The sequence below is a fragment of the Metarhizium brunneum genome, chromosome 4 (genome assembly GCF_013426205.1).
Source record: "Metarhizium brunneum chromosome 4, complete sequence".
NCBI classification, from domain to species: domain Eukaryota; kingdom Fungi; phylum Ascomycota; class Sordariomycetes; order Hypocreales; family Clavicipitaceae; genus Metarhizium; species Metarhizium brunneum.
Genome location: NC_089425.1, coordinates 4610479 through 4628334, shown reverse-complemented (window position 1 = coordinate 4628334; position 17856 = coordinate 4610479). Strand labels below are relative to the sequence as shown.

Below are 17856 nucleotides of genomic sequence, written 5' to 3'. Positions count from 1 at the left end.
TTTTTAGCCTAATATAGCCTAATATTATTTTAGATTTTATATTTATATAATATTTATATTATATATATAATTTTATTTAATTATAAAATAAATTAATTATAAATTAATAAATTAATTAATAATAATAACTTATAAAACCTAATATTAAAAAATTTAATTATTAATATAAAAATACTTTTATAATTTTTTAAAATTTAATTAAAAATAAAAATATTTATTTATTAATATTATAAAGTTTTTTTTATTTTTTATAAATTTAATTAAAAAAAATATTTATTTATTAATAAAAAAAAATTTAATATATTTTTATAATTTAATAAAAATTAATTATTTATTAATTAAAAATAAAAAAATTTATATTTTTAAAAAAAAAATTATTATTTATAATAAAAATTTAATTTAAAATAATTATTTAATTTATTTAATAATAATTTTTAATATTAAAAATTTTTAAATTTTTTTAAAACCTTAAAAAATTAAAATTATTTATTTATATTAATATTTAGTTAATTTACTTTATAATTAAATAAAATTATATATATAATACTAATATTATATAAGTATAAAATCTAAAATAATATTAGGTTATATTAGGCTAAAAATAATAAAAGATTAAAAAAGTAAATTATCTTAGTATAATTAGTATTATATTATAGCTTACTAGTTATAGCTACTTTATAATAGCTTTAGCTATTATTATATAATTAAACCTTATATATTATTATATAAACCTACTAACTTTATAATTATAATTTATATTAAGTTATACTAAAAACCTAAAATACCTATATATATAGTATATTTATAAGGTCTTTCCTGTATTTTAAGTTAATCCTATATTTAAGTTATTTGCCTTTTCTGCTATTAAGACCATAACTAATCGTAAGTTACTGCCCCTATATATATATATCTTTTATAAGTACTTACTAATATTTATTATAGCTATTTATAAACTATTATATATAAAGTATATATTAATAATAATAAGATAACTAAGTATAATAAAAAGCCTAATATAAGTAGATTACTTATTATAACCTTTAAGGGTTAAAGCTAATAAAGCCTAGTAGGTAATATAGCTATTAATAAATTAAAAGCTTTTTATAATAAAAAAAATACTTATTTTAAAGCTAAAAATCCTAATTTTATATAAATTAAAAAGGTTATAAAAATAATTAAAAATTTAAAAAAAAAAGCCTTTAAAAATACTAAACTAAAATATAATATTAAAAAAGCTATAAAACTAGCTATAAAAAAGGCTAATAAGGCTAATAAAGCTAAGGCTAAAAAGGCTAAAAAGGCTAAAAAGGCCTATAAGGCTAAAGCTACCAAATAAATTTGTATTAGCGGTTTTACCTTTTCCAGAGGGGTTATTTATTTATATAAAAAATTAATAAAAGCTTTTAGCTTTAATCTTATAACTATAACCCTTGTGTAACCAGCCTATTTCTGTGTAACATTGTCCCAAACCATATTCTGAGGGAGCGCTCGGCGCAACTCGACCGCGAGCGAACAGCAGGTCGTGTCAGGAGTCCATTTCACGGTATACCTATACTGGTCAAAGTTTGCCATTTCACAATCTACCCTGGTAACCTAGCTGATCCCGTTTAGGATGCCATCGTGCTTATCAAGACAAATTTGAACGTGAGCAATCCTGTGAGTTCTTGCGTTAATATGTAAGATGTAGAAGTTTTGCAACTTCAAGTAAGCTAGCGCCCTCAAGTTTTCCTCGCAAGTCTAATTCACCATAGGGGCGATGTGAATTCGAATGGATGGTCAGCGATCGGAGTACAAACACAGTCTGCATATCTCGCTCGCAAGGAAAATGAGACAGGCCTCGGACAGAGTGTACGATCAACCCATCATCTCTCATGCCAGCCCAGGCTGACCAGTATTTCAGGATCCATGTGGTTCTTCGACAGGCTCTGCAGTCGGCGTATCAGCAGGCTATGCACGGTTGTCTCTGGGCACCGAGTCGATTGGCTCCATAGTCATGCCAGCTTCAAGAGCCGGATTGTATGCTTTGAAACCCACACTTGACTCTGTGGGCATGGATGGTGTTTTCCAAAGTTCCATAGAGCTAGATGTCGTAGGCGGTCTTGCTACATCAACCGCAGATCTAGCCCTTCTGAGTCAGACTGCTTTAACGGAAGAGAAGCGGGGTCTTTTATCAGAGGAAGGCTATCTAAAGTTCCTGACCAAGAATTTCGATTCGCTCCGGATAGGCTTTCTCGATCCTACAAAATGGTCTCTTCACCCGAAATTGTAAACCTAGACGAGATCATACTAAAACAGATGGTGCGTATCCTAATCCTGTTCTTATCGTAAAAGCTAATAATTATGTAGAATGAAATCTACTTCACAGCTCTTGAGCGCATTAAGAAACATGACACCAAAGGACCTGTAGTCTCTCCGGTCAACATACCGCCCGCCACCGATTTGTGGTATAAGGGGCAGAATCCGATCGACGTCATCATGTGTATATAGTGTCTGGAGGTCTCCCAATGACCAAAAACTAACTACCAAAAGCGTACGAAGGCAGGCAAGCAGTTGAAAACTGGCTCGACGAGGTCAAGATTCCAGGTTTGAAAGCGATTGAAGATATCATCAAATTCAACTTGGACCATAGGGAGGTGGAACTGCCCGAGAGTATGTATCACGCTCTGCGATGGTTGTAGTATGCTGACCGGAATTCCCCTAAAGGCCACCCAGATCAGAACCAGTTGCTGAAAGCTTCGCGGGATCCTCCATCACAAGAAGTATATGAGACTGTCAAGGAGCGGATAAAGTTGATTTCCAAAGACAATGGCATCGACAAACTGTTCCGCGAGCAGAACTTGAATGTGCTTGCCTTCTCCTTGGACAGCCTTATGGTATTCATCTCAGCTGCGTCCGGTATGGTCCAGCAACCTAATCCCTCATTTGATTGAAAACTCATCTGACAAGCACACAGGCTACCCAATCGCGACCGCGCCCCTTGGAGTCATGCCAGAAGATGGAAGACCGTACGGACTCAGTATAGTGGCTCAGGCGGGCAGAGAGGATTTAATATTCCAGTTCCTGAGTGCCTTCGAAGCTCACTTCCCTCCACGAGTTATGCCACCTCGTGTGCAAGATAATGGTCCTAGTTCAGAAATTTAGAATTTCTCAATGGAGTGATACTTTTGCCGCTATAGCTTGATCAAATTCTAAGACTTGGATAGCCCGTATCCAGCCAAGAGCGCGTCTGAGGCGTGATCACTTGATCAAGAAATGCACAATGACCCCACTGGAGATTTTTACTTAACGGACACCTCACCATGGACTGGAGAGGTACGTCATAATAACGCCAATGTCGGCATACGTCAGGCTACGACAACTCAGTGTACGTTGCTGACGACGATTTATTCAACGTGGGAGCCTTTTCGCAGTCGGGCCCTGCATTGCACGCAATGCGACACGAGCGTTCTTGATGTGCGTAGAGGTGACCTAGTTGGTCACATCTAGTCTCTCAATCGTCCTAGGCAGCATGCCAAGCCGCTATCAACCCCGCACCCGTCTCAGCCTCACGGGCCGTGCCGCATCCCGAAAGTGTATTGACAGGGCTATAAAAACAATAAGATTGCGGATACTAAGGGTCAACGTACTAAACTTTACTAAGAAATTGCACGATAATGGATGTCCCAACAACCGCCACTATTATAAAGAACTACATCACATTCATCGCAGCCAAATGAGGGCTGTTACGAACCGGTTTATAGGCTCCATAAAAGCTGCAAAAAGGGAAGACTGCATGAGCAACCACGCGGCAGGCAGGCAACTCCCCTCACCAGGGCTGAAAGAGGCTCACCGGCAGAGAGGAAAGTGGAGGGTGGCGTGAACTGTCGCTCTCTTAATATGGGCGTAGCGTTGCGGCTCAGGATTGGTGGCCTTGTCTTGCCGATATTTGCTTCTTTACTTGGTAAAGGGGCTGAAGGGCACGCACGCGGTGTGTATGTCCAAGCGACTCCATTGGCATCGTCCAGTCAATCGAAGACTTCACGGCACATTAGGCGCTCCTTCATTTCCGTTACTTGAGAACTCAGCACTCTGATTAGCCTGGCCATCGCCGAATACGACTGAAGGCTTCCTGCATGCAGCTTTGCCTTCTTCTCCGTCTTTGTGCGTCACATGCGCTTGTCTTCAAGCTGGCTGGAATCTCTGTCGACTTTCTGGCCTGAGTCGCGACCTGGTTATATGGTCGGCTGCTGCTCCTTTATGGGTGAACCGGATTTCGAACCAGCGAGCTTTGCACATCAAGATCGCATCCGCATATTGCCCCTTACCTTTGCTGCTTACTCGTTGGCTCGTTGCTTCTGGTCCATCGAGACCATGTCATTGAATCTCTTCTATCCTCCAGCTATATACTCTGGAGTTGATGTTGCGTTGAAGCGAGTCTCCCATGCCGCAGTTGTTATGGCGGACTAATTGATTACAGCGTTGTAATCGTCCCTGGCATTGGTCTTCCTCGCCCTACCGACTGGAAGACCTCATCGGGAGAATGGCTCAAAGATGTGCAGAAGTCTCATGGCCAGAGTGTCTGTATCTGGCACTATGTCTATGAAGCTATAAAGGGGCAGCCCATTTTGCAGTCACTACTACAACAGAGCCATGTGCTTCCGGCAGAACTTCACCGACTTAATCCGAGAGATGTAAGCACTAGTCAGTGTGAAATGCAAGCTGCCACTAAAAGAGAAAGGAGCCTCGTAGGTCCATCCTGATAGTATGCCAAAGCCTTGGTGGATTGATATGGAAACAGGTGTGTATATCTCCCACTACGGACGAATGCATACTCAGCTGACGTCTCCAAGGCCTATGCAAACATGGCTGAGAAGAGGTATGAGAACAACAATGTCCTGGATCATATATTTGGGGTTGTGTTTCTTGGAACCCCACATATTGAAGACGCCAGTCGACTCGACCTCAATATTGTCGAAAGCATAGTGAGAGCGAGTGCTGCTCCATTCTCGTTCCTGTCTTTCACAAAAGAGGATAATCGAGCGGTTGTGCGGTTGTCACGAGGCTTCTCGAATTTTGGAGGTCAAGTGATTTCAACTTTTGAGACTACTGAGAGCAAATATCGAGGCGTGAAATTGAAGGCCCAATTTGCAAGATCTCGTCGGGTGAAATTGCTCCATAATACGTATTAATATCAACTACTCATGAACCAGCAGGTGGTCACACAAGAGCTGGCAAGCTTTCCTTCAAATTCTGCTGCTATGCTTTACGGGATCTCGAGCAATCATGAAAATATTTGCAAAGTAGAGATTGGTGGGGAGTTGTACAAAGCAATAGCTTGCAAGATTAACGCCGCAGTATCAAAACAAAAACTTGCGTCAACGCCTCAAGACTTTGATGGTAAGTCATTACCCATCCCGATGCCTCCTGACTCTCTCGCAGCGCGTTCCGAGGTGCACATCGATGGCAGTGTCCTAGATGGTTGGGATATACATAGTCTGAGAAGCCACAGAAGCAGAATGATGCAACGAATCGTGGGTTCATCGAGCGAGAACGCCTCAGCTTCTGATACTCCCTAAGGGTCTGAACAGAACCGCTTTTTGTCACTCCCTAGCGAGGAACCGAAGCAGAATTTGAAGCAGAATTCCAGGACGCCATCGGCAAGCGCTGGCTACTCATCGCAGTTCTCATACGAGGTGGTACACTTGGAGCTAGAAAAGCCTAAGCTGTCCATCCCTTGTTTCTCAATCAGATCACAAACACGAATATCTCCTTTTTTTGGACGCGATAATATTCTTCGATTAATCAATAAGAGCTTGCTTCTTGTTATAAAAAAATAATATTAGTTATATAAAAGCTATAATTATAAAATTAAAATAAAAAGTTTTTATTAACTTTTTATATAAATAAATAACCTTTTAAAAAAAGTAAAACTATTAATATAAATTTATTAAATAGCTTTACTTTTAGTATTATTAGTTTTATTAAGCTTTTTTATAATTAATGTAATAGCTTTTTTAAAATTATATTTTAGCTTTATAATTTTAAAAGCCTTTTTTTTTATATTTTTAATAATTTTATTATTTTTTTTAATTTTTATTAAATTAGGATTTTTAGTTTTATAATAATTATTTTTTTTATTATAAAAAGCTTTTAATTTAATATTAATTATATTACTTTTTAAGTTTTATTAGCTTTTTACCTCTAAAAGTTATAATAAATAACTTATTTATATTAGGTTTTTTAGTACCTTTAAAGCTTATATTATTATTATTTATAAATAGCTATAATAAATATTAATAAATACTTATAAGAAATATATATATATAAGGGTAATAATTTATAATTAGTTATATTATTATAATAAGGTTTTAATAATAAAAAAAGTAAATAACTTAAATAAAAAGAAATAAAACTAACTTAAAATATAAGTAAAACTATATAAATATACTATATATATAGGTATTTTAGGTTTTTAATATAATTTAATATAAGTTATAAATATAAAGTTACTATAATATATAAAGTTTACCTTCATAATAATAATAACTAAAGCTATTATAAAATAGCTTTAGCTAGCAGCTATAATATAATATTAATTATATTAAAATAATTTACTTTTTTAGTTTTTTATTATTTTTAGCCTAATATAACCTAATATTATTTTAGATTTTATACTTATATAATACTTATATTATATATATAATTTTATTTAATTATAAAGTAAATTAATTATAAATTAATATAAATAAATAATTTTAATTTTTTAAAATTTAAAAAAAAACTAAAATTTTTTAATATTAAAAACTATTATTAAATAAATTAAATAAATATTTTAAGCTTTTTATTAAGCTTTTATTATAAATAATAATGTTTTAAATAAAAATATAAATTTTTTTATTTTTAATTAATAAATAATTAATTTTTATTAAATTATAAAAATATATTAAATTTTTTTTATTAATAAATAAATAATTTTATTTTTAATTAAATATATAAAAAATAAAAAAAAATTTATTTTTTAAATTATAATAAAAAAATAAAAAAAAGGCTAGTTAATTACTAGGACCTATTAATAATATAATTAATAGCTATACCTAGCTAATTAAATAATAATATATAATTAAAAAAATAGTATATATATTATAATATATTAAATTTACTAGCTTAAAAGGTAATTTATAACCTTATATACTGGTAAAAGCCTATAACTTTACGTGTTAAAAATATAATAATAATAATAACTTATAATTATATAAGTTATACCCTAAAAAACTTAGAGTAATTTAATATAATATAAATTAATAAAGTTTATACCTAACTTTTATAAAACCTATTATTTTTCTTATAATTACTTTATTTTACCTTTATATACTTAATTTAAATAAATTACTTTATAAATAATATAGCTACTTATAGGTTTTTAGCTTTATATTACTCTCTAAAGTATTATAGCTTACTAATATTAAACTTAGTTAGTAGTTAATAATTATAATTATAATTAATATTAAAAAAAGTAATAAGCTTAATATAAGTAAATTACTTATTATAACTTTAAGGATTAAAACTAATAAGCCTAAAAAGGTAATAAAAAGGCTATTATTATAAAGGATATTAATAAGAAAAAAAATATATTATTAAAAGCTAAAAATATTAAAAAAGTTAATAAACTTAATAAAATAACTAAAAAAATAAGAAAAAAAGAAAAAATAAAAGGAAAAATTAAGAAGAATATTATAAAGCTAGTTAATAAAAAGTAGCTTTATATTATAGTTTTCCCTCTTATTATAAAGGGTAAAAAAAATTTTATAATATTAATAAGTAAATATTTTTACTTTTAATTAAATTTATAAAAAATTATTATTTTATAATATTAGTATTTAAATATTTAATTTTAATTAGGTTTTATAAAAGTTATAAAAGTATTTTTATATTAATAATTAAACCTTTTAATATTAGGTTTTATAAATTATTATTATTATTATTATTATTATTATAATTTAAATATTAATTTAAAATTAAATTAAAAAAAAAACTTATATTATATAAAAATAATATTAATTATATAAAAATTATAATTATAAAATTAAAATAAAAAGTTTTTATTAATTTTTTATATAAATAAATAATTTTAATTTTTTAAAGCTTTAAAAAAAATTAAAAACTTTTAATATTAAAAATTATTATTAGATAAATTAAGTAAATACTCTAAGCCCTCTACTAAGCCCTTGTCACACTTCCTGAGATCTTTCCTTCGCTGATCGGTGAAGAATTAATCCATTCAGCCAGAAACCTCAAGACATTTGCGCTTTGCGGTGCAGGAGAGATTGGAAAAACGGAGCGAGCTTCGGAGTATGTCTTCACGAGGCAAGATGAATTTTCTGCAATTTTCTGGGTTACTGGGGACAGCCGCAACATCCTACTTGAGGATTTTGCACGCATAGCGGTTGATCTTGGTCTCCAAGACAAGAATGAAGCCCAAGATCTAGCAGAAGCATGCGAGCTAGTCAAAGGATGGCTCTGCAATCCCGTAAAAAATCTCGAAGCACCCCTCGGCAGCCCTGACAACGAAATCCCATGGCTATTGGTACTCGACAACGTAAACGACTGGGGCACAATCGAAGATTTCTGGCCTACCACCGGCATCGGATCTATTCTAATCACAAGTCGGGATCCATTGTCAAAGTCTCATATTTATACTGCGCAACGTGGATTAGATCTCGAGCCATTCTCCTTATCCGAGTCTCTCGAGTTTATACGTGCTGTCTCTCCGGAAGCCCTCAGAGGCTCCCAAGCATCTGCCAAGGCTGTGGCTGAATGGGCTGGCGGGCTTCCCATCATCATGACTACCATAGCCAGCACCATGTCAAGCCGAAATCTTACTTATGACACGATGCTTAACCTGCTGAAGCAGCATGGCTTCGAGGCCGTATCAGCTGATAGCAAGCCTAAGAAGCACTCGGTGCAAACCGTATCGATCACTTCAATGATTGGTCTTGCATGTTTGGACGAGCACACGCAATGTTTGATTTATATACTCTCATTTCTGAATCCTGAGGGCATTCCTCAGAAGATTTTGATCGACCACTCAAGTCGAGCACAACCTAAGGCATACCCCACAAACCATGCTGAGCTGAATAATGCTCAAACCAAACCGCAACTGGCCTCACTAATCTCTTTTAACGAGTCTACTCATTCCCTCCGCATGCATCGTATTTATCAAGACATTGTGCGGGAGTCTCTGAGTCCCGAAATGCGGATGAAAGCGCTTGTGACGGCACTTGGGATCATTTCACAGGCTTGGATATATCAGCCACTTGAACACCGCTTTAATACTACAAGATACGAAGCATGCTCCGCCATCTTCCCACACGTAGGCCGAATCTATCAGCACTACGAGGAAATGTTCAAAACTCGAAATGTCAATGCATCAGAGCAAGCAGCTTGTCTCTTCAACGACGCCGGGTGGTATGTCCTCGATTCGTCCCCATGTTGCGATACTGACGTTGGAACAGGTACTGGTTTGAGAGAGGATTTCCACAGGAATCGAAGCCATTTTGCAGACTCGCCCAAAGCATTTGCGAGACACTCAATTATACGAAGCCAAGCGAGAAGGTAGCCAAAATGCTTCGTGAAAGCCATAACAACCAAGGTTCGGCCGCCAACGAGACCAATGATCCACAAGAAAGTCTGCAGCACAATCTTATGTGGCTCAGCTTGATGCGTGAAAGAGTATCACCAGATGGTAAGGGAGTAGTTGATTATGAACTCGGCTGTGTCTACAATGAAGTCGGTGTGGCCTATGCCATGAACAGCATGTACTCTCTAGCACTGGACTTTTTCCAGCAGAGCATTTCCACATACCAGTCACTTCCTGACTACGATGAGAAGTGGCTTGGGTGGCCATTGCCGAATATTGGAATGGTGCATTGGATCCAAGGAAACCACCAAGCAGCCTTAGAGGCACTACACCGTATGCGTGAAATATTTGAGACTGCTTACGCCCCCGACGATACAGAATCATTCAAGTGAGTCTTTTTGGTCGCTGATTCGAAGCGAAGCTAATCTAGTTGTAGAACAGGAAAGGTTCTCTACGGTATCGGCAATGTCTATCTGTCTCTCGGAAATCTAGATCGCGCACTGGACTGTCATTTGCGATGTTTCAACCAGTGGTCGATCACTCTTGGAGAATTGCATCACCGAATTGGTGACGTAGGCCATAAAATCGCCCAAGACTTTATGGGTCAGGGTCAATTTGACAAGGCGCAGTAAGTTCGGTTGAAGGTACTTTAGCAGCTGCTTTTAACGACCTGATGCCAGGGATTATCTCAGTCGAGCACTCAGAATCTTTGCTCGACGCCCATTCCACAAGCACAAACATGCTCGGACAATCTTCAGACAGGGCCAACTATATCTGGCAAGAGGCAAGCCTGAGCTAGCCGAGCAGTCATTCAAAGCAGCCCACAAACAGCGTCAAAGCTTGAAACCACAAGACACTCGGCCATGGGACGAGCTTTTAGAGAAGGATTACGACGAATTGGTCATCTTCATGTCCCGATGATGTAGAGGATTCCGAGCGTTCCTTCGAGGCCTTGAGGAGACTTGATGTATTGAGTCAACCATAATGAATTTTTGAATCGGTTTGCATCAAATGTGACCTTTCGCCAGGGAATGAAACTTTTGGAAACATGATAAATCGTTGCTCAGCTTAAGTCAGTTTCGGTATATCTAGTCATGATACATTTCTGCGTGTGCACACGAATTTACACATGTTCCAAGTCGTTTTTGACCAAGATATTCGTGAAAGGGATGGATGCGTTCATTCTGGTTGGACCTTCAGGATAGATGCCCAAAAGAGGGGGTGCCCGTATCCAGGTGACTTGTACATGTGATGTCAAGTTAGTTGACATGTCAACTAGTACATGTCAGCTGGTAGGAAGGCTCATATCAGCCAGAGATTTGAATAATGAAGCACTGAGGCTTGAGCCGAGCCAAATCGGGGCGATAAAGAATTTGATTTGATTGTACCTTGACGTCAAGGGTTACTCAGCTCAACTCAGCTCGGCTCCGGCAGTTGCTCAAGCTGTCAGACGTGCCATGAAGCACCAATATGTGCTTCCAGTCCCTCTCCCTGTTGTGTTCGGAAGCGCATGTTCTCAAGATACTACCAACACTAAATGACAAATTCATTCATCCACATGCAGGCTCAAAATGCTCTGGCTCCTGTTCAATCCATGACAATGGATCCTCTGCCGACCTTGGACAAATCTGCAGGCGAGTCACACCAATGATATCTGCGCATAGCCTATAGAACTAAACCGTCTTTGCAGTTATCTCCATGAAACATGCAGCCGTGAAATATGCAGAATTGGTCAAAGAATTTTCAAATCTTCCTGATGGTCGAGGTGCCAATCATGCGCTTCTCGCGAGATTCTTCGGGAAGCTGTTGCAACATTGGTCAACGTCACCGGAGCTTCCTCAGCAAGCCGAGGACTTTGCTCTCTCATACATATTTTGTGAGTACTCTGCGTCCATAAGATGTATGATATGGTATGTTGACGGGCCGGGCCACATGCTGGACAAGAAGACGACTCCAAGGCTGCTCAGAATGAGGCAAGATGGACACTCAACAAGGCCGTCAAGTACGAGTCATGCCTCGACTTTGTAACCAAGACAAACTCAGAGACATCCAAGTCTTTGAGCAGGCTACTATTCCTCCGTGGTTTCCCTTCCGCCGAGTGGCTGGGCGTCATTGGTGCTAGATACAGAATTGATTCGGAATTCTTTATGCGCTTCCTGCACTTCAAGCCTGCTAGAGACACCACACCCAATTATTCTCTGCCCGCTCTACCGGCTGCAACGTGGAATATTCTCGAGTTTCTTATCGTCACCATAGGAGAAAGAAAGGTCCTACCAGGACTCGTCGATCAATCTACAATAAATACCATGCGGAAAGAAGCAGGACTGCAACTCCAGGTACATCATGATCTCCTCCGCGGAAACGATGGGGTCGCAGTGGCTTCTTCTGTTGTGCGAGACATCTCGATTATTGACCACAGTTGCTTCGCCCTCGAGCAATGCATCTGGATATGCCTGCAACCTCTCTTGATAAAAGACTCTGACGGCGGTCGATGGACACGTGAGTGAACCCTCCTTATACCCTAGCAGCAGCTGACTTGAGGCATAGTTGTTGTATGGACAGACGCAGGTCGTACAACAAGCGTCAAGTCTATCCTGGATCTCAACGTCCTTCCCAAAGAATTCCAAACCGAGGCGATATCCCTCTTGCCTGTCATAGACTACAAGCCTAGTACAGCTCTCGCTGCGCAGAGATATACTTCCCTTGGCCATGTGTATCCTATCAAAGGGGCAGAAGCGGCATCGCAGCTGTGTGACGGATATGGTCGAACTCTGCATGAGGATGTCATGGCATCAGACCCGCTCTATGCTCTGACCGAAGTGTTCAACGTTACCACGGCTTCCGTAAACCAATTTCTCAATCTCATCGAACACAAATTATCCGGATTCACTGATGACGAGCACTACGACGATTTTGACATGCTCTCCAACCTGAGATACAGCAAAGATGTATTGTATCGACAGCAAAGACAACTTGAACAGGTCAGTGCCTGGCCGAAGCTTCATCAGCTTCTTGGTGGAATTGGCTGGCGCACTACTAGCACGGAAGACCCCAAAGCATCTCAGGCGGCGAAGTCTATCCTTCAGCGATATGAATATCTGCAGACACGTGTACAAAAGTTGCAGGCGCAATGTCAGGATGCCATCTCGAATCTTATGAACAATATCAACTTGAAGGAGGTCAGGAATTCATACGAGCAATCCAAGCGGATCGGCAAACTCACCTTCCTGGCCTTCCTGTTTGCACCACTTTCCTTCACTACATCCTTCTTCGCCATGAACATAGGCCTGCAGAACCTCACGCTTAAGACCTGGCTAGCTGTGACGATTGGACTGTTGAGCATAACGTTCTTCCTCGTGGTTGTAAACTTCTCGGGCTGGATCAAGCTTCTGCAAAACAAAATGCACCATGCAACGAAGAAAGCACGATATCTTTGATGAAAGCAGCCTTATCTGAAGCGGTTTTTGTCGTGGATTAATTTGTTGTCTGATAGTAATTCGAGGAGCATCTGGGACCTGCAATTCACGGGAAAGTCGCTTGAGCTTTCCGCGATCGCCATTGGTAGGGTATGTGATAGGGTAACCGAGGACTGGAAGTACATAATTTCTGACAACACAAATATTTCAGAACTGGAGCTTCAACTACAATCGACGCTGGAAAGTGTTTTCAATTTCATTGTATACTACATAAGCGACCTGAAATCAGAATCTGTGTGACCATGGCACGTGAAATCTAGTATTAATGCTGTCAACCAGTTTGCAAACGCAACTCGCGACTCGAATCACTGTCGAGCGGCAGTAATAATATAAAGAATATTCTTCGACCGCATGAAACTCATCACTTGGATATGAAGCCAATTTTCAGGTACTTGAGGCGCTTGTGCGCTCCAGAGACTGGACGACAGACTCGCCATCTCTTAGAGTCACTCGACATGAAGATCGGACAAAAACAAGAACATGTCAAATATATGCTAAAGTGACATTATTTTCAGAATAAAATTTTCTCTCTGTCTGTTCTGAAGACATTCTTCCTCCTAGAGCGGAAGCCTGCGACACTTATTCATAGCCGCATGGCCCTGAGAACATGCTTCCCACCTAAAGATCTTTCTTCGCACACTGAGAAAGCTTGTCTAGATCGCCTAAAGGCAATTTCTCCTGCTCTCTACACACCTTCGCGTTGGCGATGCATTGATTCGTCTTGTCCGCAACATCTTGCTCACCACACACTTGCATCACGTCAACGCACTGGAGAAACTCGAGCATTGTTGCGTCGGGCTTCACTTGGCCCGTGCAGCGACGGGCGGCGAACATGCAGGCATCCTTGTCGTTACCGGAGCGGCCACAGTGGTCCTGAAGCTGCTGTTCCCTTGTTGGTGTTCCCTTGTCCCCAAGGTTTTCGTTGATAAAGGAGATGTACGAAGCAACCCTGGTATACAGCCCAGTACCGCCGCAACCGACGCCGGATGACACGATGCCGACCACCTGTCCCGATTCCCGGTCGATAAGAGGACCGCCGCTATCCCCGGTGCATGTATCCTTGCCATCCCCCCCAGCGCATACCATTGCCTCTGTGGCGCCTTTACAGCTATCGCGAGCCCGAATAGGAACATAGACCTGGCGAAGCTTATCAGGCATAGGACCGCTGAATTCCAGTAAGCCCCTTGACTATACATTAGCGTCTTTTCCGGCTATATAGTGTAGTTGTGCACTCCATCAGACCTACCAGCCTGGGGCTAATGCGATGGAATCAGGTACGGGGTCAGAACCGCTCGCTGCCAGCTTCGCATAACCATAACGAATTATGTTGCTCTCTTGAATCGAGGTGGATAATTTCAAGATGGCAATATCGTGAGGGTAAGCATTATTTACATGGCCGTCGTAACTAGGGTGTATCTTGAAGGATGCCACTTCGGAAACCGTTCCGCCCGTCTCCCTGTCCTGTATAATAATTAGCTTTGTGCTGATCAACATTTTGCCATTTGCCAACGGTTTAAGGCACCTTGGTGGCTAAGAGGATAAGCTGATGACTGAAAGGGGAGTGTGTTTACCAGAGATCCTGCCCTCACGAGGAAGACGTCGCCTTGACAGTCTTCTGGCTTTTCACGGCACTTTACGGGCCGGTAGAGGCAATGAGCAGCTGTAAGGACGGTAGTGCTGTCCAACAAAATGCCTCCGCAGAAATGGTACGAACCACCCATTGGATGAACGCTGACGAGGTATGGGTATTGACTTAGATCTTTCAAAGTAGCCTCTTCTCCGCCGACAATCCTCTTATCGATGGCTGTTGCCGTTGCCGAAATGGCGGAAAGCGCGACGGCCAGTGCGGTAACAACTTTTCGTACCATTGTAGCGAGATGTCGTAGGTGAGTTGCCAGGGGGAGGGTTGTGGAAGAGAACCAGACAAGATAGCTTACTGTCGAGAAAGTTGTAACGCAATAATTTGGATGGGCAGCTTACAAGACTATTTATCCTCTCATCTACATGTATACCAAGACGTGAAACAAGGAAACAAGGACAAGGGACGCGTAGGCATCACCAAGTCCCGGCAACTCGTGTTGTGGCCTGGGCTACGCCCGACCCAGAAGACCTCGTGCTTGTTGCGACACAGGAACCTGTCTCCATGCTCGATTGAACTTGACCAGACCAGACAATCACAAGGGGCCCTAGTGCCGGCTCACATGTGCAGGCTCCTGCCTGGACGGTACTAGAGTCCGGCACTACCGGTAGGGCTGCGCCCGACATCTGCGCTGGCCAAATCGGGCTAGTTCGTGGCAAATCATGAGCATCAAATTGCATTGAATTGACCCGTATGCTTCCCTCGTATCCAAGCCAAACACCCTTGCGTAACTTTGAAAAGAGCACAAATAGATACCTGCCTAAGTAGGTAGCTAGTCACACGAACCTCGCGCGTTATGCTGCCTTGGGCCGCTCCCCTACCTGCACACGCCCTTTCCTTTGCCCGGACAGCAATGCCCGGTAGGAAACAAGGGAATAGGAAGGATAGTCCATATACAATTCAGACCTTCCTCATTTGGTCAGCCCATAAACTTGCCCGTCAGGTCACTTGTAGCTGAACGTACAAGGGTGAGAACGGATGGAGGAACGTGTGTATATCAGATAAGGGGTTGGAACTCATGCAGGAACCTATGTTGGTCAGATGGATGATGCACTGCCCAGTTGAAAATGATGCGAATGGATACAAGTTTCATTTTACCAGGGACAAAGACGAGTTTCTTTCTGTCCACCAAGCTCAATCGCCATCGTATTAGTCAATGACAGTGGCTGCTGCTTGGCGCAGCGCTGCCGCCCAGCTCTGCTGTGTCAATGCAAACTACAAGAATATCCACTTGAAAAGTGAGAGTCGGGTGTTTATGCGCGACCTTGTTGAATGTAATTCCACGGAAAAGGTCTGAGAGCGTTTACGAAACCATCCTTTGCGGCGCAAACCAGTAGCGTGTATAGCACATTTCCGCGGCTCAAGGTACACGACGTTCGTATCATGACTCATACGATGGCACCAAAGTATTTGAAATATAATGGAATAACATGGGCGTACGGGCGAAATTCTCTTGCGACACGCCGCCAACTCCTGTGTTCATAGCATAGTCCATCACCAGAGGTCCATATGGCAAGATGCATCACGTGGCTTGGGTCATGACACCCCCCAGCGAGTACATCAAGTCAATCGGACATCAGACACATACAACCTTTCTAAAAACCTTGCCATTGCGTGGGCCTCGTCGCGTGCACAGGTCTATCCAAATGTCCGATAACCGACAGCGCGGCGACATGCAATGACATGCATGACGATGACGTACAATTCTTGGGAGGTTGAGGCTTATTATTTATACCTACCAATAGGATGTAGATGGCAGCCAGCTTGGCACGGAAATGAAACCTGGCCCCGGTGCTGTGGAGTGGAAATACACTAGAAAATTTTGCATCAATTCAAATGTTCCGTTGACACATGATCTGCAGTTACATGGGGCTGAATAACCCGGCACATCAGTTATGCGTCTTGGGCCCAGTGCTGTTGTTAGTAGTCAATAGAGACCCAGCCAGTTGACATGAAAGCGCCTTCCGCTTGCTCTCGCCGTTGATCCACCACCACAACGCTAACTTAACTTAATCGGCATGGACCATACCCATTATGCCGACTTGCAGTCTGGTGGCGTTGCAGGAAACGGAAGGTGGCACGGGGCACATGCATGTTATTGACGGCTGGGCAACACAGGGCCGTGATTAGATGTATTGGGCCAATGGCCTTTGGCACACAAATTACTAACATTGAATAAATGATGGCTCCCGATGCCGCGCCTCAACATTGAACGCAACAAAAATGCTCCTACAGCCCAACCAGCGTGCTGTATGCGATGCACAATATTGACTTGACAATATACAAATACACAAAGTCCCCCGCGCCATGCAGAACCGACACAGACCTAGGCGGGAGATGATTCCTTGCTGCTAAATATCTTCTGCCCCAGCTTGTCCGCCATACGATCCGCCTTCTTCTCCGTCCACTGCTTGAAGGCCGAGTAGCCGGCTGAACAGAGCCACGAAACGGCATTGGCAACATCTATCCAAAGCGCAATCTTCATGGCGGTCGTGTTGCTCCCTCTATAAGGGTCGTCGCTCTTCCTCTTCAAGAACAAGCCGGCAAAGATGCCGAATGTCACCATCCACAGAACAAACAGCGCCAAGTCCCACCACCAAAAGAGGTATGGCTGGAACGAGCTCAGCAGTTTGCCGACGCAAGGGATGGCGCCGAGCGATGCCGCCGCCGCGAAGACGATGGCCGTCACGGCAGAAAGGCCGGCCACGGCCACGCCGTATATCCACACGGGGCCGATTCCCTCGCCGCCCTTGCTTTCGCTGCTGAGCCGGTTGCCGTAGAAGCCACAGATGATGAGGGCGAGGAGGAGCTGTAGTCCTCGGAGGACGAGCCGGGGAACCACCTCGAAGGTCTTGGCCCATGTCTTGCTCGCGTCCTTGCCGCGCTCGACGCCTTGGCTGAAGGCGAGCCGACCGACGCCGCGGGCTACCTCTTTCGTGTTTGCGCCTCGAACAGTGCTGGCAATGTCGACCACCTGCTGGGCCGTCCGTAACGTGCCGGTGAACTTTGGCATGGTGTTGGGTGGTTGCGCTTTCTTTGGATGATTCAAAAAAAAAAAAATTAAAGAAAAAAGGTTGTGGTGGTTGTGGTACAAGAGGATTTTTGGTCGATGTTGAGGATGAGCC

At 40.9% G+C, this 17856-nt stretch overlaps 5 protein-coding genes across 5 annotated transcripts; 3 read left to right on the top strand and 2 right to left on the bottom strand.

Moving 5' to 3' along the window:
* Nucleotides 1-2244: 2244 nt before the first annotated feature.
* On the top strand, nt 2245-3141 carry G6M90_00g080810 (uncharacterized protein; the record flags this gene model as incomplete). Its single annotated transcript, XM_066131162.1, has 5 exons — nt 2245-2298; nt 2347-2479; nt 2530-2649; nt 2704-2895; nt 2954-3141. 5 exons carry the CDS (start codon nt 2245-2247, stop codon nt 3139-3141), a joined length of 687 nt encoding a protein of 228 aa, XP_065987178.1.
* A 1700-nt stretch (nt 3142-4841) lies between these two features.
* Nucleotides 4842-10537, top strand: G6M90_00g080800 (uncharacterized protein; the record flags this gene model as incomplete). Its single annotated transcript, XM_014683837.2, has 6 exons — nt 4842-5141; nt 5193-5376; nt 8262-9444; nt 9492-10004; nt 10053-10244; nt 10297-10537. 6 exons carry the CDS (start codon nt 4842-4844, stop codon nt 10535-10537), a joined length of 2613 nt encoding a protein of 870 aa, XP_014539323.2.
* Nucleotides 10538-11314: 777 nt separating this feature from the next.
* Nucleotides 11315-13053, top strand: G6M90_00g080790 (uncharacterized protein; the record flags this gene model as incomplete). The annotated part of the gene is made up of 3 exons (XM_066131161.1): nt 11315-11492; nt 11564-12115; nt 12164-13053. 3 exons carry the CDS (start codon nt 11315-11317, stop codon nt 13051-13053), a joined length of 1620 nt encoding a protein of 539 aa, XP_065987010.1.
* A 657-nt stretch (nt 13054-13710) lies between these two features.
* On the bottom strand, nt 13711-14960 carry TRYP_10 (Trypsin; the record flags this gene model as incomplete). The annotated part of the gene is made up of 3 exons (XM_014683839.1): nt 13711-14275; nt 14339-14553; nt 14664-14960. The coding sequence occupies 3 exons, from the start codon at nt 14958-14960 to the stop codon at nt 13711-13713; spliced, it is 1077 nt and encodes a 358-aa protein (XP_014539325.1).
* Nucleotides 14961-17057: 2097 nt separating this feature from the next.
* Nucleotides 17058-17744, bottom strand: G6M90_00g080770 (uncharacterized protein; the record flags this gene model as incomplete). The annotated part of the gene is made up of 1 exon (XM_014683840.1): nt 17058-17744. One exon carries the CDS (start codon nt 17742-17744, stop codon nt 17058-17060), a length of 687 nt encoding a protein of 228 aa, XP_014539326.1.
* Between the last annotated feature and the right edge of the window lie 112 nt (nt 17745-17856).